The sequence below is a fragment of the Grus americana genome, chromosome 8, assembly GCF_028858705.1.
Source record: "Grus americana isolate bGruAme1 chromosome 8, bGruAme1.mat, whole genome shotgun sequence".
NCBI lineage: Eukaryota > Metazoa > Chordata > Aves > Gruiformes > Gruidae > Grus > Grus americana.
In genome coordinates, this window is record NC_072859.1 from 11,041,533 (window position 1) to 11,068,625 (window position 27,093).

Below are 27,093 nucleotides of genomic sequence, written 5' to 3' on the forward strand. Positions count from 1 at the left end.
ATTTTGCTGTGAACTGCTTTATTTATTAGCTGTTGTAGCTTCCTAGTTTGAATTCAAACATGTGAAGTAATAACTCTTTGTTTAAAAAAAAAAAAAGTAAAGAAAAAAACGAAAGAAGTCCTCCTCAAAGCACAGTAATCAATGCCATCATCAATGTTGATGACTATATGGGTATCAGGAAGTTCTCAGAGTTATTTTTTCCTAGAAAATAGACTGTGTCTGTTAAGAAGGTCAGAAAATGTCCGCAGCATATGTAAAAGACCCTGAAGCTGTTAGTGTCAAGAGCTTCTGTGAAGCTTAGAGTCCTCTTCAGGGGAAGAGGGCACATTTGAAGAATAGCATTGCAAATTACAAGCAGTCTTCAGGCATGATGAGATGATCAGCAAAGTGCACACATGACCACAGTCAAGTGAACTCCAGTTCATGACAATGTGATTAGCAGTGATGGAAATTTGATTTTAAATTCTGCTGCTGATTATGATATTTCACCAACTTGTAGGGAGAATCGTGTCCAGAAAGAAAAAATCTTAGCTTTTCTGCCAAAAGCCACCCAGCAGAGTCTACTCTGTTTTGTTTGTGGGCTTTGAATGGCTGAGATTGCTAATCAGATTCTTAGAACTGGGAATCATCAGTTTACTTTACTTTTGATTTTACCAACTTAAGATAACAGAATATTTTGAAAAGCATACATGAACTCTTTATCTCTCTGATTCAAACAAAAAAAAACCCAACCAAATTTTCAGGAAAAATATAAAGATGAGCTCTTCAAAATTACCTGCATTACTGAGGAACAGTAGTTTCCTTGTCAGGAGTCAGATGATCTTTGCCAAATTGCTTTGGCCTTTTCATGCTCTTGCCCTGTTTATGTTAACTTTCCCACTAATTTAATTTTACCCTCCTATGCTGGTTGTCATGCACTTCCAATACCCAAATTCTTTTGTATCATTTCAGTAGTTTCTGATCAGTGAGAAGTCTTTACCAGATCAAAATCACGCATTTTCAGTGCTGATTAATTATAGAAGCTCAGTTATTCATACAATAACAATATCACTTTAATGAATGTAAGTAACCTTATCCAAGAGGAAAAAAATGGCTCTTTCCGAGCATTTCTTAGATTTAATAGTTTGCACCAAGTCTGAAAGATGCAGGTATTGACATGTTTCTGGTAGTACTGATGATTTGCCAGTAGATGGCAAGCTTTACTGGAAAAAATTTTACTGCCAACCATCCCATCTGCATCAAAAGGATTTAACCATGGGGTAAAATACTTGGCACTAATTCCTCTCGTAATTAGATTAATGTACCAATGTTTATAAAGAGACTGATAATTACATCAAGCGTCAGTCAGTGTAAATCCAAAGTGATCAGCATTTTGTTTCCATTTTTCTAATGCTACATACAAGTTTTAAGACCCTGTCAGAACAAGTGACTGCTGCAGTGACCTTAATTGCTCAAGAATGAAAATGACTCCTGCATATCTGACCTAGCGCATAACGCCTTTTCAGGTTATCCCTCTGCAGCCTTACCAAAAATCAAGCCCCCCAAAACACTGAAACATTTCCGCCTTCTTTCTGCAAATGTAGTAGAGAATATTCTTCAAGCATGAGCTCAAACTGAGCCAGCCTTTGCGTCAGACACCACCATACTCTGCCACATCACATCGCAGAGCACGCGGGAGTTCAGCTTCCACATGCTGTGATCTGCCTGTCTCATTTCCACACAGCTTTCAATAGATTCCCAAATCCATCCTTCCCCATCACTCCAGAGCAGCAGGGCAACCAAGTTTCCATGGGGCAGAAAGGGAGGTAGTGTAAACAACTTGTCTCAAATAAGTGGAAAATGGTGCTCTAACTAGCAGTCCAGGGTCCAAGGATTTCCTGAAGCACTCATGTCATTTAGGAACATGACTTTTCTCAAAAAAGAATCACAGGAATGTCCTGGTGACCTGCATACCATTTGATAACCACAGTATGACAATTGCATACCCTTTGATGACCACCTTTTTGAGATGCAGTTTTGCTGCTGGGGAAAAACTACTGCATAGCACCCCTAACAAAAACTCCTGGTCCTAGCCTTTAAATCACAAGTAAGCTAAAACTCAACAGTGATTACATCTCTGCAAAGACCTTCAGAACTCTTGTGTTCCTCAAGAACTACACAAATAATAAAAAACATGGCACAGTGCATTAGAACGAAGATAAAACTCCAAAAGCTTTATTACTTCACTGTAAACTTGTAGTACAAATCAGACAAAAGCATCCTCTAGGGAGTATTAGATTTATTGAATTGTCTGTTGGCAATTTTTGCATAAGAAATTTGTTTTATAAATCCAGAGGAGTTGAAATTAAGACACTAGTTAAAAAATCCAGGAAAGGTTTTCTGTTTCATGTTTTTCCCATTGTGGTGTCACCTTGGAGACAAATGGGTTGCCTTCACTACAGACTGTGTTTTTAGGGCTTGCTTTCCTTTTTTCTCATTTTCCATCCACTATTACTGCCTCAGAGAGCTATGAAGCTTTTAAACCAGTGCTCAAAGCTGGTATGTTGCTATCAAAACTGCAGGCTGGCAAACGCTTCAGTTTCTCTCACACAAAGTCATTACAACAAATTGAGTTGTTGTATGCAAATTATCTCTGGAAAAGCAGTAATAATTAACTAAATTGCTTCTCATGTCACAGTGGTCCTACTTAAGGAGCACTTGAATGATTGACCTCACCTCTTGTAGTTTACACAGTACAATAGTTAGATAACATTATAACTTAATCATAAGTTAATTTCTTCAAATTTGCAATGTTTCTTCAAACATGCACTTTTAATGAATTTTAAGACGGTAGACAGATGGGAAAGCAAGCTCTTTAAAGTTGTGCAATCCCAAGAAAAATGTGGGTTGCAAAAGTTCCTAAGGAACAAAGTTTTTCTCATTTTAACTGTAATTAATAGATTGTAGTAAGCTATTATCCAGGCTAAAGAAAATAAACTAAACACATGGGTAACATGCAAAATTATGTAAACTAGGACATCAGAACATACATGAGGGTGTGTTGAGGAGAAAGGTCTGTCATACTGCTGACTGTGGAGCAAGTCAATACAACATGGCCAATATCTTCAATTTTGCATTCAGCCAGAGCTGTGAGCTGGGGAAAGTACAACTGCAAAACTGAACGTTAACAGGTTTGGGGCCAGTCATTTTAAAGGCAGGCTAAATCAGAAGTACTATTTTTGTCCTGTTTTCCTTCAAAGAACAGAAGGTAAAGCTCAATTTCTTGTCCTGCTAATCAATTTTTGGCTTGCTTTCTTTATCAGGTCTATCTTAGCCTGCATTAAATAAAGACAATCTTTACCAAGAAAAGACCATACCTTTTCTAGATATTTCTTCTCTGCATCTCTGGTATATATGAGCATGACAAAAGCTAAAAATAGTTCAAAAAAAATAATTTCTCACATTTTACTTATACATGCAACACCCCAAAAGAAACAATCAAGAAACTATTTCTATATAACCCTTAAGACCACTGTTAGTTTATTTTAAATCATGATGTCACTCTTACTATTGATGCTGCTACGTAAATCTCTATTCCACTTGTTCAAACAAGTATTAACTAGGTATTTGACTCAGTAAATGTACCTATTTATGAACATCAAGTTCATTCAGATTGGTGCTTTTTATTCTCAGAGGCACTGCTGCTCCTGTGTACGCCTCAAGTCAGAAGGCACAACGATGAAGCACAGATAATGTTTCCAACCTCCCCATTTATTATCATAGGGTCATATCTACATAAGCTGTCTTTCCTAAGCTGTTAAAGCCTTCCGAGGCTTTCTTCCCCCACTTCCCCTTCCTGGGAAAAAAAAACACTTAAATTATGTTATGTATCCAAACACATATCATGGAAAGGCACCCTCATCAGTCAGTTTGTATTCTCTGACAATCCCCAGTGGTTGGTTGTTATCCTCAGGTGACCAACCCTCACCTCTCACTTTCGCAGGCAGACAGGGATCTGTCCCAGGACTTTATCAGCATTGGACTAACCCATTATTGATAAGCATCTCTACTGGCTGCTTCTCTTTCAGTGCCCCATCTCCTTCTCTATTGTGTGCACCCTCCTGAATGTCAGTTCCAAGAACCAGGAAGAAATTAGAGACTAGTGGTAGATGGGTCTGAATTTCTCAGAGAAGTTCAGTTCATCCACAACACCATTTGCACAAACATACGCTGTTCTGCCATTCATTTTCAAGTAACTGCTGTAGAAGACACATACCTGTCGTATTTCCAAACAAGACTCCAGAATAAAGGTATAAACCCAAAGAAGAAAATAGGATGTTTACAGGACTCTCATATAGATTGTTTAATGCAACTTTCATTCTCCAGCCCATTAGTCTTTCCCTTCTGAATCACTACCTTCTCTCCAAAAGGAACATTCAGCTTTATTTCATAGATTCTTGGCCAAAATATGACTGGGATTTTTCCCCTCCCATGATAATTTTTTTTCTCTAGCAATATGTAAAATATTTGTTTACAGTTTTACCCTCATATTTTGAGGAATGTCACATTAGAAGTCTGATGGTATTCAGATGTTCAATATTAGTAGAGGATTTCATATGGTGAAAATCAGTTGCAAAAGAAAAAACCGTACTGGATAGAACTCTTCTTCTTATACTCCAGATCAGATTTTTCCAATTTGATCAGTAGGAATTAAAATACTATATATGCATTTGGCTTTTTAGGTCAGTATTTAAACAGCCCCTGTCTTCTAGATGATTTATGTCAGTGAATAACTACTTGCCTGTCTTCTTTCTGTTAATCACCATCTCTGAGGTTTGATCTGCCATTGTTTCATTTTACTAGCACAGTATTTGGAGGCAGCTCCAGGATTTCTTCCACTAGCCTTCCCTCAGCATTCAAAAGCTTGACCTTTAGACCAAGATCGAGGTCTAGAGCAAACACCCCATTTGCAATCACCCCTTTGGGTCTTACCATCTCCACAGCCTTGAGTCAGTTTATATGTGAGTAACAAAATTCCCAAACGCTGCAGGATGTGTGCTGATGATTAACACCATTTCCATACCAAAAGAATGCAAGTCATGACAGAAGCAACATGACATTATAAGATTAATTCAGTGATCAATACAACCCCATTGCACTCTTTACCTATGTCTGTGCTGCGTGTGGGAGACCTGATTATAACACACATAAAAGTATACAAGCTTCAGTCTAGCTCGCTTGATATTGGCAGTGAAGCTGTGATTGCAGAGGATTCAGCCCAGGTGAACACACCTACCTCAGGCACTCAGTATTTGGCACCTTGCTGCTATTGCTTAGTATGTCTAACACTGAATTTAAGGCAGCAGGTATATACCTACATATGTATGCTATGCTTATCTGAATACAGCTATTTATTTTGTTATGGAAACAATTAATCATGATTAAAAAATTTTACAGTTTCACAGCAAAATTCTTCGTTTCTTTTACTAGAAAGAACACCCTTCACTACTTTCATTGCTTTAACTCTCTCGGTGTTTCTCAGTTGTGCAGTATGAACAATGCTTATAACAGCTCTCTCCTCCTTGGCTGGGAAGTGAGAAGTAGCTATTGTTATTGTCAGCCAGTCTTTACAGCAGCAAGGCAACTCCAAGTGGCCTTTAATTACTGCCAGGAGCTCAGTTCCTGGAGGGTAAAGAACATGTTTACACCGCGTTCACCATGTCCTTCCAGCCTCAGAGGCTGGAAGACTCTCAGAGGGCTATTTTGAATCTCAGGTGTTTGGGAGATTCTTTGTGGTGGAAATGCTGTACAGCTGTCAAATTACTATTTATAATCAGGAAGTCAAAACCAAAGTGCATGATGGTTTGAACCACTTACTTGAGCTATAACTGCACTCGAGTCATTTAACTTTGTTGAATTCTAATACAAAAACCTTCCACCACATAAGAATACAAAGTGGTATTGAACTGAAAAATGCGTTTCAACTCCTTTTTCTAGTAAAAAAAAATAAAATTGTCTTAAATATACCTAAATGCATTCCATATTGTTGGATATCTGTTGACAACCACCAATATTGTTGCAACTGTACTCTTAATATAGTGTTAAGCAATCCTGACACTCCAAGCCATGGCTGTTGGAAGAGGTGAGAACAGGAAATTACAACCTACTCACATTTTCATAATTGTTTTCACTTCACATTTATTAGTCTACTAATATGCATCATACAGTTACAGTTACCAGCACTGGTTTCTTCTCAACAGCCAACAATTGGAGCTGTTGGTTTTGAAGCACAGTCGTGTTAAGAGTTGCACTTCTTTCACTCTTGGTTACTCCCTGGACTGTGAAAGTCCTCAGGACTTTTTGTGTTTCCTTTCTAGAGTCATTTTGCACAAGGAATGATTCCAGGTGCCTGTCAAACTCTTGCCAAAAGAACTCTACATGCATTGCTGGTCATAAAGACGATACTTGCCGTTGTGCAGATGCATCAGTGGACAGTGTGGAGGAACTCTGCAATAAAACCTCTGATCCTTGCTCCTCAAACCCTTGTCTTCAAAACGCTACTTGTTTAAGCTCTGCTGGAAACCTCAGCTTTACTTGTGAGTGCCCTGCTGGGTATAATGGACCTACCTGTGAAATAGTCATCAGCATGTGTGACACAAACCCTTGTCAGCATGGAGGCACTTGCCAAAATGGCCTGGCTGGGCCCACCTGCCTTTGTAGTGCAGGATACACAGGTACACTCTGCGAAATGGATTTTGATGAATGCATTTCCGAACCATGCCACAATGGAGCAGTGTGCAGGGATGGAGTTGATGAATATTCCTGCTACTGCGTCCCAGGCTACCAAGGCAAGCACTGTGACCTGGAAGTGAATGAATGTGTGTCAGATCCGTGCCTGAATGGGGCAACATGTCTCAACCAGATAGGACAGTACAACTGCATCTGTCCGCTTGGGTACACAGGTAAGCACTACTAAATCAACTTTTTCTTTGTGTTACAGAGAGCCATCATAATTCATGCTCCAATTTCAACTCTCCCACCCACACACTTATTTAGTCATATCTGTATCACCACCTCGCCTTCAGCATTGGCACCAGTGGCTGTTGGTGCATGATGGGTTACCCTATCACTGTGAACTACTGGTATCAGATAGGGAAGGATTAAAGAAATCTCACATTTACCAAAACAGAGCAGTTTTGTGAACATCAAGCTGTGTCACAGAGCTAGGTTAGCTTTCCTTTTAAAAGAAACATTCTCAAAATGCATGTCCTCAGAGTGCTATCCATAGTTTTCAATCCTCAAACAAAATCTATGTTTGACAGGGTTAAAAATTAGATCTAATTAGACTTGCTTGATTTGCTAATCATGACAAACTGTACCCTTAAACCTAGATTTTTCATGTTAACTTCCTCTCCTCTGCCCTTCCCAGAAACAGAGGACTCATTTGCAACTAGAACTCTATGCAAGTTAAATCGAAAGAAAAGTATTATCAGGTTCCCAAAATGCCCATTTTTTATAATCCCATTTTATGTGGCTCCATTTTTAAGGTACGGGTGTGATTTTTCTTGCCTACTTCCTCTACTGGAGAGCATATAATCCTTGCGGGAGACAGCTCCCTTCAAATTTCAAAGCTGTATTCACGGGTAGAACTGCAAGAGGTAGCACACTGAATCATTAAAAGGAGAAAAGGGGAGGTATTTTACTGATAGATTGCAAGTCAGGTAAGCAAAGAGGGGGGGGGGGGGAAAGGAGTCATACAGCAAAAGCAGCTTTTGCTTCAAGTGATTCAAATGAATAAGAAATAAGAGATGTGGTTTACAGCTCCATCCCCAAATCCCCATGCAGGAGGGGAAGTCAGAGGTAAAAAGCAGCTTTCCCATGTCTGACACAGCACTCGTTGGAAGCCAGCCCTCGGTTAATATCCCTCATGAGCAGGGAGAGTGTTATTTGAAGGAAGCTTGTTACCTTCCTGCCACCCCGCTGCTGCCAGCGGGTGTCTGAGCCCAGGCCAGCCGAGGAGAAAACTACACAACCAGGGGAAAGCCAAAGAGCAGAAGGAAGGAAAAACCTATTAACAACCAGCATGGTTACTCTGCAATGATCAGACTCAACCCAGACCTCCTGTTGTATTCAGGAAACTGTATTTGTTTAACTGGCACTGTTAGTGGGGTCCAGGCGTGGATCTATAGCCCAGGAACTCAGTCTGAAAGAGGCAGAATATACACCTTAGAGACAAAGAGAGAGAAAACAAAATAGTAAAGCCCAAACAAAAAGAAATGAAGATTTAGATCAACACAAACTGCTGGAGGAAACTCGCTCTGCTGGAGTTGCTCCACTTTGATCACAAAATTTTGCTGTTTCCCAGGCCGATGCTCTCTGCTCTCACCAAAAATCAAGAGATGTCATCAAGTGCTCCACACAAACAGAGTTAAGAAATGAGGAGAGCGCCAAGGAAGGAGAAGGCGGCTAAAATACAAAGCGGAAGAGGCTGCAGTGTTTTGACATACAGCTTCCAGCAGTAAACAGACTAATCATAATTATTCTATAAAGGAGTAGCAGACTGTTCCTTCAGCAGTAAAACACCAGCTTTTAAAGGCTACTTAACAAAATGATTTTCAGAAGCATTCTTTGTTGTTGTTTTCTGCACCTTGCTGTGAGTTGTGCTAAATGCACAAGCCAGGATTACTGGATGAAAGCCCTGAGGTGTCCCCACTGGTAATAAAACCCCTCATTTACTCTGTCAGGGGATCTTGCCAACCATTATTATCCTGGCCTGACACCATGAATTACTGTGGGAAGTCATCCAGCCTCATCTCATTTCCCTGAGATGTTAAAAAGGTTTTATCTCTTGATATGTAGGTAGAGAATGTACAGTAAATCTACAGTAATATTAACCAAATGCTTGAGTTACTGGCTGCAGTTGCTACTTGTTTCATGGACTATGACTGCTATTTTGTATGATTGGTATGCTGCAGCACTTCTTAAAATAGCTGAGAAATGTCACACATAATTCTTACACAAATGGAAGAGGTTAGAACGCACCAAGAGCCAGAGAGTGGAAAATTTAGCATGAAATCCACAGTTTCTATGATAATGCTCTGCATGTGTGAAATTATTTACAAGACATGTGTCATGCAGCTGTTAAATAATGAAGCTCAATTGGTTTGTTGAAGTTTTGCTGGCTACCTTAATCAAATGCATTTTTTCCTCCATTTCACTAATTGCACTTGCCTTTAATTCACCCCAACAGAGCATGGGTAAGAGCCTGTTATTACCCACAGCTAGGTACATTAATTACACAGCTGAAGCCAGTCCTCCATTGCCAGTGAACATTTTAGTATGAACTGTCAAGGGTGCACGGCAGCTCCAAAAACCAGTCTCAGCCCAAGACAAGAGCAGGAGAAAGCATTTCAGTGACAGATGCAATAGGTACAATGGGCTAGATTCATTCTTGGTGCAGTACCTTTTACTATGATGTAACCGTAGCTGGGATGAACTCTGTACAATATGAAGAAATTATTCCTGATGGACCTTTAAGTTCTCATGCAGTATTCTTATCAATATATGTAATCATATATATATATATATATGTACGCCATGCAGATATTCAGAGTAGATGTGTCATAAATCTTAGGCACTTGAAGGCAAGCAGAGGCACAGCAGCCTCTACCATGGGATGAAGTACCACCAGTACAGATCTCACTTCCCAAAAAGCTCATGGTAGTATCATTGTGGATATCGATAGCAAATGCCATTGCCCGTCCGAGAGCAATTGCCAACAAAAAAGCTTCCCCAGCTTTCCGGTTTCAAACCGGCACTCCCTGCCTCACGCCCCAGCCAGCCTGAGCAGAGGATTCGGCCCAGGTTATCAGCTTGCTGCTGAGACTCCTAACTGCAAGACTGTGATGTGAGAGGATCCCAGCAGTACTGACCACATTTCAAAGGGGTTTCAAACTAAAGATCGGCAGAGGGCACATACATCCGAAGATTGCTTGTCGCAGTTCATAACTTCCCAGCAATGAAAGCCTTAATTGGATTTAGCCCCACTGTTCTCCAATTGCATCTAGTTAGTGCAGTGATGTAAGACCTGTAACACCTTAAGTCTGTGCATGCACACAGGTAACTGGTGGTTTGTATGGACCTGCGTGCAAAAAGAACAAGCCTTGCTCCAAGAAAGTGAATTCTCCCCTCTATCTGTTTTTTGATAAACTCTCTTCCTGCCCTTTCAAAGCCAGTGCCTTGAAAATAGCTATCTGACACTCTCCATCCAGCTGACAGCATGGAAAATTACTATATACAGATTGAGGAATTTGGGGACAGCCTCCTGCACCTTCCATGCCCAAGCACAGCACTACAGTGCAGGAGAGCAGAAGGGATGAACTGGGTACCAATTTGCAGCTGTACTAAAAACACACAGGTCCACCTGGAACTACACTGAGCCCACAAACCTCTAGCATCTTTGACCAGGAGGTGACTTTACAATATATCTGTAGACAGAGAAGTCTGAAAACCTTGGCTGTATCTCTTTCATCCTTGCCTGCATTTACTTTTTATTGACTGGGGCTGTACAAAGAAGCACACAGTAGGACTCGTTTAAAAAGCAAGCAGTATAAGAAATAATCGTAGTTCTTCAAAGAAACTGCAAAAGTTATAAATATCAGTTATATCCACCTGCCCAGTCTTTCAATTCAAACCGCTTGTGCGGTTTGGTATTTGCTGAAACACTCTGCTTGCTCTAGGATGGGACACCTTTGCTCTTGATACTGTAGCCCCATACAATAACCGTGGCAGGGCTGAATGGTGTTTTTTTTTTTTTTTTTTAAAAAAACCCCCAACTTTCTGGCATATGATATTTGGCATACAGCATATTTCTGACAGAATGTTAGACTGAGGTGCAAATGCAGATCTAATCTTTTCATCTCTCTTCTTCACATGTAAGAAAGCCTGACAGGAGATTCAGTAGAGGCTAGGAAGGAATTCCTCCCATTTGCATGGCATATCGCATTGGCTAGATGCATTACACAGAGAGGAGTTTTCTTCAGAGGCAACATTGCCGAAGGCAGGTTACTGGGCTTGATAGATTAAAGACGTGAACCAAAACAACAACGCTATGTTCTCATGTTAATCATCAGGCTGTTCTCAGGCCTGTAGTTTTAAATTTGGCTGAACTGAGGATCAGTTGAACGCGGCTTGTTTTGTCACATGATTTTTAGTGTTCGCGGTAAGCTGTTAACAAGCTCTGGCAGATTTACGGTCACTAGACATACTTCTGCAAACACATTGTTTACAATTACAGTGAATTCACAGGGCAATGACCACAGAGGGATTGCTCACTGTATCTGGATGTAATGTACATTACCATAAAGCCATAAGAGAGCGTTCCTGTGCTAGGGTCTCACGGCAGGCTCCCGCTGAAAACAGTGGCTAGCTGAACCACTGAACCTTAAACTGGAGGCACAGGACCAGCGACTTCACCTATCCAGTGTTCTATATGTGGTCTCAAGAAACTATAAAAATATATTCTCTAAAATTACAGGAATAATATGTCATAACTACTAGAAAGATGAACTTGCACTTTTATGTTTAAATACAATGAAAAATAGCTGTGAGCTAACATCCTCAAATTTTGTTTTGATGTTTTAAGATATTTCCAGGTATTTATCTAAAATGTAGGGGTTTAGATTTATTTTTTTTTAAAGATTCTACATTCAAAAAGGTCAAAATAAATTAGTAATCAAGTAATAAATTAGTAACAGTGCTAAATTTCAGCAATCTCAGTGTTTTGAGAAAAATATTCATTAAATGAACAAAATTCACAGCAGGACAGAGCTGGCAAAAAAAGCAAAAAGAAAGAATTAGAGGGGAGCTCCTAAATAAATTGCTGAGACAATATCCATCATGAAAACATTTCTGTTCCAATCTTTTGAAAGCCTGCCTTATCATCTTGTACCGGAAACTTCACCTCTCAAAAAAATGGAACCCATTCTCAGGGCTGCAAATTCTCCTTCAAGTATGAAATTCTCCTGAAAACTATTTACAATGCTACTGCTACTTTGGTAAGCCAAATAAAAGACAGGGAAGTCCACTTAAAAGCAGCTTCTTCATTATAATTTGCTATTTTGCATCTGGTTTGTGGCTGATACTGTAGCTATTAAAAGAAATTGACTTGGCAGGTGAAAATTATTTTAAAAAACATCACTTTATTGCTGAAAATACTAAATAAGTGCATAAGCATACAAAACCCTGAGATAAGCAAAGCAGAAGCTACAATGCATTAGTTATGAAAGCTTCTTACTATCTCATGAACTGTGCTAGAAAAAGGAGTGTATATTTAACCTGCCGACTACCATAAGTAGCTATAAACTAATATTAGTACTAATTTAGTTCCATCAATTATCTCTGAAGAGCAGCTCCAAGATTCTGACCTGTTGCAAACATGGCATTGTAGACCAATTTATTTACACATTGCTAAATCTCAAAAAAAAAAAGGCAATACAACACAGCTAGACAGACAGCTTTCCAATTAATTCAATTAACTGTGCAGCTTTAAATGGACTCTTCTGAGGTCATTTAATTACTAGTCACTTCTGTATTATATAAGCATGATAGTAGCATGGTTTGAATAATATGAAAATTAGCTTGTTGCATTTCCACATTCAAGCTAACATAAAAAGTTGTTATTCTACCTATTCTTGTGAATAACAGCTGGTTTGCTTTTTATAAATTCTCCTAAACCTTGAAAAAACTAGTCTTGCAATGAACATTGAGGAGGAAATACCTTTTAAAAATAGGCAATTACTTAAAAAAAAAAAAGGTGACATTGTACTTCAAAGTTTGGGGTTTGCTCGTTTTCTTTGCTTTTGAAGGTACAAACTGTGAGCTGGAAATTGATGAGTGCTCATCACAGCCGTGTCTGAACGGTGCGACCTGCCAGGACTCCCTGGGGAGCTTCTCCTGCTCCTGTGCGCCGGGCTTCCTCGGAGACCTCTGCGAAACCAACATCGATGAGTGTGTCAGCCGGCCATGCCTCAACGGGGGACAGTGCACAGACGATGCCAACGGGTAGGTCCTGTACAGCTGGGTAGCGCTAATGCAAGGTGCTGTTAGCTCCTCTGTTTGCAGACGGGAATGCTATGAGAGCCTGGACTGCTAGGTAGCTGTTTTAATTTTAAATTCTCTTTTTCATTCCTTGATCCTGCACTGATTTCACTTTAAATTTGAAAAGAATTAAAGAACACAAGTCTGGTGTCAGAGCCAGTGGGACAACAAAACATTTGTGGCAAAGACTGATCAAGTGGTATGTCTTGCACATTTGTACTTTTACTTTAAATCTTTACAACGTGTTGTTTGTCCGGCCCTGAGACTGTCATTTACAGATTAATTCTGTTTCTGACACTCATCAAAGTTTAGTTTCCAAGAGAGACATGAGAGTGTATAAAATTGAATTTGCTAACAGCAGCTGCCCACACCAACAGACAGAAGCATTAGACAAGAGAGGCAGAGGAAAACTGTAATAATAGTAACCATGGTAATAGATATCATTAGGAAATGTGTCAGGAACTTTACAGGCATACAGGACAACAGCTTCTTATTCAAAACAACTTGCAGTCGATGAACAAGGGAAAAAAATAAAGAGAATAGCAGGCAAAAGAAAAGTAAGTTTCTCCACTTGATGTTAATAGCCCTACAGAGGTCCAAGCACAGCCCAGGCAGCCAGAGCTCTGCTGTTCATTCACCAATACTAGCTTTGCATACTCAGCGTGAGGTGCCCAAAACTGAAAATGTGTATGTATAAGCTTCAGTCTATGTAATAGGGGAAAAAAGCAGCAAAAAAAGCACTGAAAGTTCATGAGTGTATTCATGCAGGCACTCCCTTTGCCAGTATAAGATTTGTCCTGTGTATTTTCCAGTTTTTATAAAGCAGTTTTGATGATCTGAGTGCCAAAATCACATCAGCGAAAAGCATGCTTGCCTTGAATGAGAGATGGAAGAGATCCTGTTCTGGGAATGAGCTTTTGTGCAGCGTGGTGACACGGCACAAACCTTGTGGAGCTCCTTTTCAGCAGTGCTGAATGACTCTGAGCAGAACAAAGCAATTTACTATTTTCCAGCATAGCTAAAGCATGACAGCAGGGAGAGGGAGGTCACCTTGTACCCGACTAGTTCACAACAGACCCACTTAGTAACCTGCAAGCCTTTTGAGGATACACGCACAAGGTGAGGAACTGGGATGCTCATTCAGGCCAGACTTAATCCTACTCATTTTTCTCCTAGCTTTTAAAGCTAAGGTACATGTAAGAGCAATTTTAATTGGCTTGTAATACTGCAGGATATCTGGAGAACGATTGGAGCTTTTTCCACATTTGTTACATGATGAAAAGGGTTGGACAACAAAGCAATTCAAAACAGAAGGGTGTCTAGCAATTTCCTTCCTTTTGTGGTTTTTTTGGGTTAAATGAAGAATTGTAGTCTTTGAACAGTAGTTTTCCTTTTCTGACTAATGCTACAGTACAGCTCAGGCTTTTGTGTGTGCCACCAGTTATCACAGAAGTGTGTGAGGCGATAGATTTAGCATTTAAGGCCATAAATAAAAACACTGAATCAAATTTTCTCCCAAATTTCAGACAGATTTTTCCAGCGAGGTTTCATGAATGCAACAAAGTAGAACTTGATCTCTTAAACAAAACAAAACAAAAAACAACCCCCACAAACAACACACAGTTGTGCATTACTGAATGTTTCTTATTTAAACTCAACATTTTACAGAGGTGCCTTAGTTGGACCTACGAAAACTGGTGTGCATAGGCACAGAGGATACCTCTGCATGTTCCAAGCCTTTTTGCATAGGAAATATTCTCAGGACCTTCAATGCTCTTTTGATTGCATAGGAAAGAACATCTGCATGTATTGCTTTCTGCATATTGTGAGAACATCAAACAAGAAGCTTAAAAAATACATTAGGTAGAGTATCTAAGAGTATCACTCTTAATAGAAAATGCCAGCTGCCTGCTCAATCATGAGCAGGGCACCCTCCAGAATCCCTAAAGGATGACAGCAATGTCAAACATTTAAAGATACCAAGAAAAAAAGGCACACAAGTGGGGCTTTACATTAAGTAGCGAATTGAGGATATTCCTCACCACTCCTTAATTCTGGACCTAAGGGAAAAAGGAGCATGGTCTAAAACAGAAAATATCTTTCCCCACAAAGCTGAATAGCACCAAACTGAAGGCACATGGAGGAAATGTGTGAAAAATACAGCAAAAGAAAAAGAGACTTCTGTTTTGAGAACATATCTTGGAATGAAAATTATTTTTCTAATTCACATCTTCCTCATTACTTTTTATATCCTAAATTCAAATGCCACCTGGTCTAAGTCATCTCTGATTTTGATTTAAGAATAATCCATAGACTAATAATAAACTGGCCTGCCAGAAGTTTCTGCTTATGTACATTTAAATAGTGTAGTAAAAAGTCTACACTTTTTGGTCTGTTAGACTGCAGGAGCCAGTTGTTCTCTGATGTTCCCAAATGTTCAACAATTTCGCTTTCTCTCCATATATTTACTCTAAGACTTAGATATTAAGCACAGAGATTATCAAATAAACATACTAATCTCTTCTTCAGCAAGATGCCCCATGATTTCAATTGTATAATAACCAGTGTGTCATTTTAATGTAAATTAAGGCAATAAGAATAAATTTTTTTCTGATTATTATTAAAGATCATCCAAGCATGCATATTTAACATAGTTATCTTGCAAAGGCCTGTCTTTTCTTATGATGTGTACGAGTTGACCTTATACCTTATGACCTAAACATAGAAGTTATGTATTTTATAGTAATTAGCTCACCTGAAAAAAACCACAAGCAAAAATCCCCAGACATTACTGACTACCTGCACATTGTTCATTTATATAGTTTGTTTACTTCTAAATCCATAATAGTAACACTGCTATGAGAAGGAAGTTTATATTACTATTATTATTGGAACTATGCAAGCAATTGACATTTTTGTACTAACCTAACAACAACAAAAAAATTGTTTTTCATCAAAGAGAAAAAATACCACTTAGTTGAGGAACAGAAATTTCCTTTTTTTTTTTTTTGCCAATTCAATTTCTACCAGTCCAAGAGAAAGGGATACTAAGACACTTACTGCCTCTCCCCTTTTCATTTTGTGAATAATGTAAAGTCTACAAAAATTGCATTGGAAATGACAGAAACTTTTTACCCAAAAAAGTAAAAAAAGAAGAAAAAACATATCAATAATTCTTACAAGAAATGACCTGTCAAAACCAATTTGAATTCACAAGCAGGTTTTTTCCCCAGACAAAACCACATATTTCAGGGAAAAGCCCATTGTTGGTTCCCAATTTCTGTGGTTTCTCTTGGAGCACCAGATGGTGGTCTCAAGCCTGGACTCAACTGTGCAAGCTGCTAGCCAAGGCTACACAAGAAGTCTGCGTAGGTTTGGGAACAAAGCCCAGATCTCCTGACTTCCAGGTAGAGCGAGCATTGCATTCTCTCTTGCAGGTACAGCTGCAACTGTACCGGTACTGGATTTATGGGCCCACACTGTGAGACTCTAACTCCCTTGTGCTGGTCACAGCCATGCTACAATAATGGCACTTGTGAGGACAATGCCGACAATTACACGTGCCGCTGTTGGCCAGGTAAGCTCTAAGTTCTCCTATAAATACTCTCTTGTGTAGTAGACACGTCCTCATTTTTTTGCTGATATAATAAATGGTTGAAGCTTTATAAGCTTAAAAATACTCCATGGGCTTGTGTTTAGATGGGCTTTACTCCTCACTATGAGCCAGAGCCCTGTGGGCCAGTTGCTCCCTTTTCCAGCTAAGGACTTCCCTGCACAGTAGAAGCTGGCAAAACCAAAAGTGCCAGTATTATGGAGTCAAGTCAGGAGAAGAGTCAAAGCTGGGATCCATCTTGCAGTTGTTTAAGCCTTCAACCCTTTTGATACATGACTCACTGCTGCACCTGGCCCTTTTTTACTCTTCACTAACATGACCTTTAAATCAGTCTAAAAGACTTATTTCTCAATGCAAAAATATTGTCTGTTCATAAATAAAACCTAAACTAGGTGTTACATTGGAAAACTGGTCTCCTTCATATCCCCAATGCAAGTTCTCCTGCCTCGCAATGTGGGGTGAAACACATTGGGCCGTGTTCTCCTCTACCAGCCATGCTTGCATATCCAGCTGTTTGCAAAAAGGCTCCGAGTGGGGACACAGACACTGAGCTCTTCCGGAAACTTTCTGAATCTTTCACCACATGGACTAACTACAAGAAGTCTCTCTAGAAACGTCTGTGTCCTTACTGAGGACGCAAGAGCACGGCACACTGTGAGGAGTAAATGCCACAATGTTGTTGGGCTACACAGTTCTCTGTGCGTTAGAAATGGAAAGATTAGATGGAGCCGTTAGCATTTTCCAGAAATTGGGGAGTTTGGTGGCACTTCAAACTCCAGATAAAGCACTTTACAAACACCAAGTAATTTATACTCCCTGCCCTCCTCTGTCATAGGGAGGTGATGCAAAAGGAAAACTTCACACAACCTGAGAGCCTACCTACACCACAACGCAGCGCCTTGTTATCCACACAGATCTCCACCTTACTTCCTAAAAATACCAAAGCCTGTAGAGCACAGCAAAGCTCAGCGAGCTAATGCAGATTAGCCGTAGCAATACCCTGCTGCCGAACCCTGACAGAGAGCTGCAAGGGAACGTTTGCACCTTCAAGAAGCGGAGGACATCTTTTAGCACATGACAGAGTCTGAAACAAAGCGCATCTAATATTCCCAGTAATATTTTCAGGTCTGGAAGGGATGGATAGCACACAAATTAAAGGCCTTCTCCTCATGCTCTCCTCAGGCTACGCGGGTTCCCGCTGCGAGGAGGACATCGGGGAGTGCAGCAGCAGCCCCTGCCTCTCCGGGGGTGACTGTGTGGAGCGCTCCTGGGCCGGCCGCTACGGGAGCGTCCCTGGCCTGCCGCCCGCCTTCAGCTACGACAAAGCCGAGGGCTACATCTGCAGCTGTAAGCCAGGCTTTACGGGTAAGATTCCTTTGCGAAAGCTTACGAAATGATGTGCTGCAGCATCCTGTTGTTTAGGCCTGGCTGTGAATGAATCTTTAAAATAAGTTATGTGATTTAAGGCGCCATAGTGCAAAGGGTCCCTCTGGTGGTCACCGCTCACGCGTTGCGGTAGCGATTCGTGTGGCGTGAGGGGAGTTGGGTGCCCAAGGTGTGGGGGTAGCAGAGGGCAACAGGCCCCAGGCAGGGCCCCTGAGGCAGCCCCGGCTGCAGGGGAGACGTGCCCTCTTCCTCATCGCGTACGCAAAGCTTCGTCATTCATAGCCGCGTCTGCTTCGGTTATGCCATAAGCTTCAGTTAGCGTGTCTTATCACGAGTTTATAATTTGCTGTGCACGAGTATTTTATGACAGGAATTAAAACAATTAATAATAAATCAGAGTGTATTTTCACACAACAATCAAGAAACAAAACTCTAAAGCTTTCGGTGTTTCTCTCCTCCCGTAATTCTATACCGCAGCACTAGGGACTGGCAGAAACACTTCCTCATCTGAGCACAAGGCAACGTTTTGTGTGGGTTTGGCAGCATAGTGGGTTGGTGATACTCTACAGCTTAAATGAGAAATAATTTCAAGTTGTGTGCATAGCTGTGTTCTTAAGGGGAAAAAAAAAAAACCATCAAAATTACAGATACTCATAATCCTAAGAAAGAAGATGTGCTGAGATTTGCATATAACACAGCCTACGCTATTTAGCACAGCCACAAACAAGTTGGGCTTGGATTGTACACTTTGGGCTTTACAGTATTTTTCTGTCAACTCCATTCCCTTTTTCCTTCAGAAGGGAAAAATACTTAATAGCCAGATTAATTTAACCAGTCTTCAATTTCTCATTCCCTTCATCTCCTGAGCAGCTTACAAACTTCCCCGTGTCTCCCAGTGGGTTGCACCAACTTCTGCAATGTAGCAGATACAAAAGTACGTGGAGAGCACAGCTTTCGCTCTGAGTTCCCAGTTTATTTTTCTTTGAAGTGACATTGAGACTTGTTTGCTTTTGTTCCATCCCTTTGCCTTAACTGTCCTTCCTTATCCTGTCACTAAGTGTTGCTGTTGTACTTTTGTTGTGCCTAAGAGAGGCTAATACGAGGCTTCTACTAAGGCTTGCCATATCCCCCAGGCTGTCCTAAGCACCCTTACCTCCTCCTGTGCCACTTCCTTCTCTTCGCTTCCTTCCAGTGATGTCCAGCTCGCAAGCTGCTTTTCCTCCCCCCTTGCCCTGATTTGAAAACTCCTGTGCTCTGTCAAACAACCCAGGAGCTGTTTCCTTGCTTAAGTCATCATCCGTTATCCTCCCACTTCCTTATCAATTGCCTTCACCTGGCTTGTGTGCCTGATTTGGGTTGTGATTCTGCTGGTCTCATTCACATGGAGGACTCTTACTCTCCAGGGAGTCAGTAGACTCATGTACAGGCAGACTCTATACTGGTCTGAAAAAAGAGTGTTAGAATCTATTTAAATATATTAATCTTAAACCAATTTTTTCAATAGGTAAGCTTCTAAATCACAATTCAGGGCTCTCCAAAGCACAGCTGAGAGAAGTTTTGGAGACCGTGTAATTTCTGCTGACTTTATATGCAAATAGCATTACATTTTTAAAAATCTTATATGAATTTAGTTATCCACATACCTGTTGGATGCCATGTATAATTTTTATTAGAAAAAAAAATACATATTCTTACCGAACAGTATTCCCAGACAGCTGGAGGCAGGAAGAGCATAATCTTTAGCAGGGATAGCTGTAAAAGCTGCATGTGAAATGTCATTTTGTAACATGCTGCAAAGTAATGGTAAAACAAGGTTAATCTTGCTATTCTTGTCAGCTCCTTCCCTGCCTTTGTTTTTCAGCAGGGCCTAAATTTTGAGCTCTTTTTCTTGCTGGCCCATGTGAGATCCAATGTAGTCAAGCAATTTACATATTTACAGAGAAAACAGGCGGGTTGCTCTAACTGGCACTTAGCATCCTAGGCTCCCAGGCTTTGCTCTAGCAGCCCCTAGGTACAGCACAGCCAACCTCCCCGGTCCTCCCAGTAGCACTGCACATTTCTCCCTGGCCCTTCTCCTTCCCCCAGGTAATCTGGAAATGGAAAGTGCTCAAAATGAGCCTCAGCCTCCTTGTACATCAGAAGTGTTGACAAAAGCCTATAAGGTGGAATGGAAACATTCACTTCTGATGGTGATAAGTAATTTCTCCAATTACAGCTAAATTCATAATAAATAAACCACACATTTTAATGGGAATTAAGGAAGATTTAGGATTAGAGTTGATAGCAGTAGTATGATTCAAGGTAGCAGATCAATTCCTGATCAGGATCACTTATTATATGGGTATTTATCTAATGTATTGAAATGACAAAGATTTTCTTTAATTAATCACATTCAGTATTTTATTATGCTTCTTTCCTCAGTAAAGCATTTGCAGAACATTATAATCATATTTCACTGGTCGGGGTAATATGAAGAAATAATAACCCATATACCCTGCATTGTAAGAGCCTGATCCAAAAGCCATTGAAATCAATGGAAAGATGTGATTACATGGAGAACAGCTGCCAATTTTGTAACAAGCATAAAATGACATCTTTGAACTCACTGGATAAGATTGCAAATGAATTACTGCAATTCAGCTGAAAAGCTGAGAGTATCTACCTTTTGGACTACAGTTTGTAGCCTCAAGGGCAGGAGATAATGGAGCCTAAACACATTCCTATGTCAGGATAAAGTATTTCCCCACCCAGCTGGGAGAAAGGAATAAATATTATCTGGCAGTATCTTGTTATAGATGGTGATTGTTCAGGTAACTTGAAAAATAGTCAGCAGTCTCAATAAAAGTCTTGGAAGGAACAAATCTACAACCAAAATTATCTACATGATTTGATTCTTAAAAATAAGAAATAACAATCCCAGTCTGGAGACTTTATCCCAGCTAGGAACTCTTTGAGGCCATTGGATATATGCCTTATCCTGGATCCAAGACAAACAATTCCTGCATAGGTTCTACAAAGGGTTAAACTTCTCCAGCTCCCTGTTAAATCAAAGGGATCAGGGATACTCAGATTTCAAGAGGTCGCACTGTTTCTGCAGTAGCAAGCCCTAGATTTTTTTATATTACCTTGGTCTCTGCCCCCTAGCACAGCAGTGCTTTTAATAGATTAGCCTTTCTTTTAAAGGGCTCGTGATTTGTTACTGTTAGCTAAAGGCAATAGTTATCCTAGAACTGTGTCCTTTCATATTGTGGATATATTGTATTGCTCTAGCACTGCACATTTTTTAAACAGACTTATTTGAAAGGTTAAACTTTTCACTATCCTCATGAAAACCTGTGGGAAAGGAAGAGGGCAGAGCTATTTGGATTTGGTATTGACTCATTTCACCAGGTTGTAATAAACTTAACACCATGTCAAAATTAAAGAGGCTCTGAACTTGCAAGGTCCGTCAAGTGACACATTCCAGCGTTGAACTGAGCCCAAGGAGAGGTGAGCGTGCAAGGCTCGCAGTGCCTTGGAAGCGGTGCTGCCCCTGGTCCCCCCAGGTTGGACAGAGCTGCTGGCAGGGATGAAGACCATCCATTTTGCTTCAGCAGAATGAGTGTAAGAGAAAGAAAGCCCATTAACCCATTTGTAGGCAGGGTGCCTGCTGCTTGCTGACATGCAGACGAGTGTTGGCTGCTGAGGACCATACCACTTCTGGTGTCTTGTTATCCACTATGTGCCAGTTGTGCCACCAGCACTGCTGCTTGCTTTGCCATCATGAATTCCTAAGCGTTTTTTGGCCTTTCCATTTATTTGTCTTGTTTTCTGTTTTTCCCTTTTAAATCTCATTGGCCCTTTTCCCAGTCTGTTGGACTGCTGCAGGAGAAAATGATATGATCAGACTAGTGTCGTATGCATTTCGAATTCCTGGCATATGCGTGGGGGAAAGAAACTGTCTCCTGAAGCCAGAAGATGAGGCAGATAAATGGCCAGTATGGGAGAGTACTGAACACTCAACTAACTCAAGAAAACCTCAGCCCAGATACTGAATTGTGAACATCATGGAACTGGTGCTTAAAAACTGAATCATTTGCGCTCTCATTCTGCACTTAAGCCAGGGTGAAACAGAAGCACACAGGGCATCGGGCTTCCATTTCCATCTTTAGATGCTGCTACAGGCAGACCACCCAGCAGACGATGGGGTAGACTATGTCTCAGCCAGCCATACTCCTCACCTCTGGCTTGTGACAGTATTATACACATGTAAATATTATTGATGAGTAATGGGTAGGATAGTACACACATAATCACTAACTTGGAAGCTTAAAATACATACATATATTTTTGGTTTCTTTATTTTTTAAATCCCCTTCTTAACCATCAGTATAATGATCACAGAGCTGCCATCTTTCTTAGATATATAAAGTAACGTGAGTCTTACAAAAATGAAATAAAAAAAGATGAATAGCAGAGTTCTCATCTTGTCTCCAAACTTTATTTTTTCCTTTATTTCCTCATCTGTCCTTCAGCTGTTCGCACCACGGTAGTCAATCATTCCTCCATAACACCAGGTTAATTCACTTTATTTCATGGCCTGTCATCACAGTTTAAAAGGTTATTTTCTCTTGAGTCTGAGACCTTAGAAGACGACAAGACTATTCAAGGAAAGAACGATGATTTAAAAAGGAAGAAATACAGAGAGAAGAGACAATTTTTAAATTAAGATGGTGTCAAGGGTACCTCTTATGTTTTTAGTGAGACTTAGATTCTCCCGCAGGCAAGGCAAGCACTCAAGTTCAAAATTAACAGGTCTAGAGGTACCATTAGCTAATTATTATTCCTGTACAAGCAAAGGTTCAAGAAGGAAAATACTGCTACTATCAAGCACCCATTCAAGGTTAGCTGGTTTATGGAGAAATTCCAAACACACGTACTACATGTCTGAAAAGCTGAAAAACAGAATTAGGATTTGATGTATTTATAGGCTTCTTACCACTCTGGAACTGCAGAGAGGCTGTAACTGGGATGCAAACATACATCTTTGTCACTGAAATTCAATTCACAATCAGTACAGGATCCCATTTACGCTGTTAGACTGCTGTGAAAGGTTCCCTTACAAAATGAACTTTGTGGTGCTGGGCAGTTGTGCAGCAAAACCTGGAAAAGTGTCACCATTTCCTGAGCATGGGAAAGAAGTTACTGCTTTCCTAGAGATATTTCTACAGTGCTGCCCTATCTCCGTTCCAGGCTGTATGATCTCCATGTATTTCGGTGTTCAGAAGCACAGGGGTGGAGGAGGAGGACCTTCTCTCACTGCCCCCGGCCAGTCTCTAGCAGCTCCAGCATTACAAGAGACCAGTGCAGGCAAGGGCTGTACCAACACAGAACGCCCTCAGGGCCTGGCAGGCACTTCCTGCCTGTAAAAGCCCTACACAAAGAAAGACAATTAGAACTTTAAAGTACTTTTTCCATCTCTACAAAAGCCTCTGATCTTGAAAGAACGTTCAGACAAGCTTTTAATGATTCTATCCTCTAACAGTATTTAACATTTCTTCAATCTGTAGCATCCTGGGAAGCAGTTGTTCACGTTGTTGTCAGAATTGGTTCCTTCTCAGTTTTCCCCTTCTCCTCTATTTTTGCCACGGAGTTCTTCCTTCTCCTCTTTTTTTCTTAATGGAACTGGTCAGGATACTCTCATTGAATGACAGACTGTGTCCTTTAGCCCTGGCCTGCGGACCACTCCAGGGAGAGAGGCAGACAGAATTGGCCCCTAGACCTGAGAATTTGTTTGCAACTCTGAGAATAATATTTAGGGCCCTGATATATCTTTGCATATTTTTTTCATGAGAAATAGGTATTACATGAGAAATATCTCTCCTTTTCTTGTTGCAAGTTGCACTGGAAATGCAAAGAGATTGCAGCCATCACTTCTCCATTAGTCAGCACCAAAAGAATGCACAAATGTCAATGTGTTTTGGGTGGGGTTTTGGGGGGTTAGAAATACATGAAATTAAAACACTAGGAAGCATCTACCAATATTATTTTCAGAACATGCATAGAGTTTTATGCTTTAAAATTTCACAGCTGACCCATCATTACTATGATCTATTTTCTCTAGTTACACTGATATGTTAAGTTGTATAATGGAGTCCGACGTGATTGACAGAGCCTGCAAGCAGTGGGTATTTTGAATCTGGCACATCTCTCTGTGTTAAACAGTATTGCACATAAACACTTTTTAGCATGAAAAGGTTTTTTTCCTTGAAGGGAAGGCGGAGGGGATGAATGGCTTTTCATCTGTAAGCTCCCAGATCTTGCAACACAGACAGATAATGTCCTTAGATTTAAGGAATCTCTAAGTCCAGTACCTGGCAGAAAGTGCTGCTTTTTTTTTTTTTTTTTTTTTTAAGAAAAAAAAAGACAATTGTATATCATTTGGCAGCAGGAATAATGCTTTCCAAGCACCTATTATTTTTCTGACACTCATTCCTGGTGGGTCATTCCATCATATGATTGACTACTTGTTAAAACTAGTCTAAATACCCAGTAAGAATTTTCCTTCTGGGACTTTCTTCAGGCTCTGCCTTCTTACCTTTTTGATTTCTTTCTTAATACTGTGAATAAACCTTTCCTAGCCTTTTTAATTGGCATACCTCAGATATTTATAGTCTCCTACAATCCAGTTTTGCCACCTCTTGGCTGAGCTCATGAACCCGCTCAGTTCCATCTTTCTCTATTGAACAATCTCTCTGGCCTTTTCATTTCCTGCTTTCTTTGCCCCCGCCCAGCAACACGCTTTGCAGCCTGGAACCAAGTGTGGGACTCCTTTTTCCCTACTCTTCCTGTTATTGAAAAAACAGTGATCTTCATTTTCCTAATATAAACAGAAACTGCTGTGTATCTCCTGATGTACATCTGAATGCTAGTTCTACGTGTTTTAGCACACCCTGGCATTACAGATAATCCCATATATTTCCTAAAGAGAGGTGTTTCTTGCATATACACATACATCCAATGGCAAAGACAACCACTAATGAAAGTACTGTTTAAAGTGTGGTCTAAGTGATAACCATGTAAAAACTCTGGTGAAATTAAAGGTAAACTGACAGCAGAACGTTGCTCGTTGTCTTAAGAATTTGATTGTCCATCTCAGGAGCTACTTCACACAGCATATGCTTTTTAGCATTGTATTGCATAAGCCTACATCATTCTGGTTAGATTACAATCAAATTGCAAAGTCAAACAGATGCACAACTTTTCCCCAAACAGAAATGAACTTTCTTTAAATCTACACATCATACAGTTTTCATGAATCTGGAGAAAGTGCTTAACAAATAGACTGTAAAGAGAAGATCCGTGCTGTGGGACTAATATATTTTACTTCCTCAATACATTCTAATTTATGGAATATTTAAGGTCAAAGGTCAAGCGATAAACAAAATGACTCAATTTAATAGTTCAATGGTTTACTCAACAGATGATTTTGAAAACAGCCTTAATAATCTCACCATTGTGAACCCCATTAAAATCCAGTTTATTGGAAATATAGTAAATTATACAACCAAACATTTAAGAAGCATTACTTCTCTTTTCCTCCCATAACAAAGGCACTCAGGAGTGACACTGGAGAAGCTGGAGGAGTTCAGTCATAAATAGCACATAGGCAAGTAGTTCTGAACCATATGCATGGATGTGTAAATGTGTGTACACACACGTGCTAATACACACATACATACATATGGATGTGAACACATACATAGTAGCTGCTTCATAGTACTTTATTGCTCTGCTTATAGAAAGCCTTTCTTTGATCACTAATTAAAAAGGTTCACAACTTTCATCTTTTCTATTTTGAAGTGCAGAGTTTTCTAGCTGGATTGTTTTGTGGTAGGAATGAAAGATTTGTCTTCGCTCCTTTCTCCAAGATTTGCAGCATGCCATGCGTATACTTGTTAATAAGCAGAGTTTATATTGGTCTTCATTACTAATTAATTATTTTAATTGCATGGCTTCTGACAGTGGGAAATGTGTGATGCTTGCATGCCAAACCTGTATATGAAAGCAATATTGGCCTATATTCAGAGAAAAACTCAAGATGCATGAGTAAACTTATTTAAGATTAAAGTATGCAGGCTGCTGTTATCTCGCTATGGCATCAAATATAAATGGTATAATGCCATTCATCACTTCGTTCTTGCAGAGGTTACATTTTCTATATAGCTTAGCTACTCTGTTTTCATGCTCACAGATTTTTACATGGCTTTGAAATACCATTTTTCACATATAAACATCCTCAAATAACCCACAGCAGTGGGATGGCATTCTCATTCAGCCTTGGTAAAGGGCTTTACTTGGTAAACTGCTATTTGTAATACTCCCCCCCGCCCCGGAAAAAAAAAAAAGTATAAGCTGCCCTAATATGGGCAAATATGCAATTTTTTTGAACTAGCATCAGCATTTTGGTACCAGCAGAACTCTGAGAGATCTAAGAGCCCTTAGAGAACTAGGGAAGTTCTCTGTACTCCTTCTGTACCTATTAGCCAGTAGAGGGAGCATGAAATACTGTCTATGTGTAGCATCTGCTACACATTAGCAAAATCTAGTTTTAGCCAGTATTTCAATGCAGTCATTAGAGCCTGATCTGGAAGATGCTGTTTCTAAAAGACTTTGTGATGAACACTGTTTGCTAGTCCAAATTCATAACATCCATTTTTAGCTTTTGCACCACACAGTTTGATTAGCAAAACCTTCCACACAGAGTTCAGGGATATTGGTCTTTGGCCAGTCATGTAAAGTCCACTCAGGGCTGTAAGAACTATGGAAAAAACAAGCACTGTGGTTTTAAGAACAGAAGAGTAATTTGACGACCCAGATCAGGGCTATTTCTAGTTAAAATCTGTTAGCACCTTGGAGGCTTGGCTTTCACACAAGAAGAATAATGTAATTTTCCATCCTAAAGTATTGGGTTTTACTGATGATGCCAGTGGTCCTGCTGATGGAGCTATTGGGGTGAAAAGAGGCAGAGGAATTCC

The 27,093-nt window shown here is 40.1% G+C and overlaps 1 protein-coding gene across 3 annotated transcripts in view; it reads left to right on the forward strand.

The window, feature by feature from the left end:
* Window positions 1–27,093, forward strand: part of CRB1 (crumbs cell polarity complex component 1) — a 103,425-nt gene that overhangs the window by 26,014 nt on the left and 50,318 nt on the right. For all 3 annotated transcript variants that reach the window (XM_054833644.1, XM_054833645.1, XM_054833646.1), the window contains exons 2-5: window positions 6,357–6,941; window positions 12,846–13,041; window positions 16,515–16,654; window positions 17,873–18,055. In XM_054833644.1, coding sequence (XP_054689619.1) covers window positions 6,357–6,941; window positions 12,846–13,041; window positions 16,515–16,654; window positions 17,873–18,055 — 1,104 coding nt within the window. The remainder of the gene's footprint in view (window positions 1–6,356; window positions 6,942–12,845; window positions 13,042–16,514; window positions 16,655–17,872; window positions 18,056–27,093) is intronic.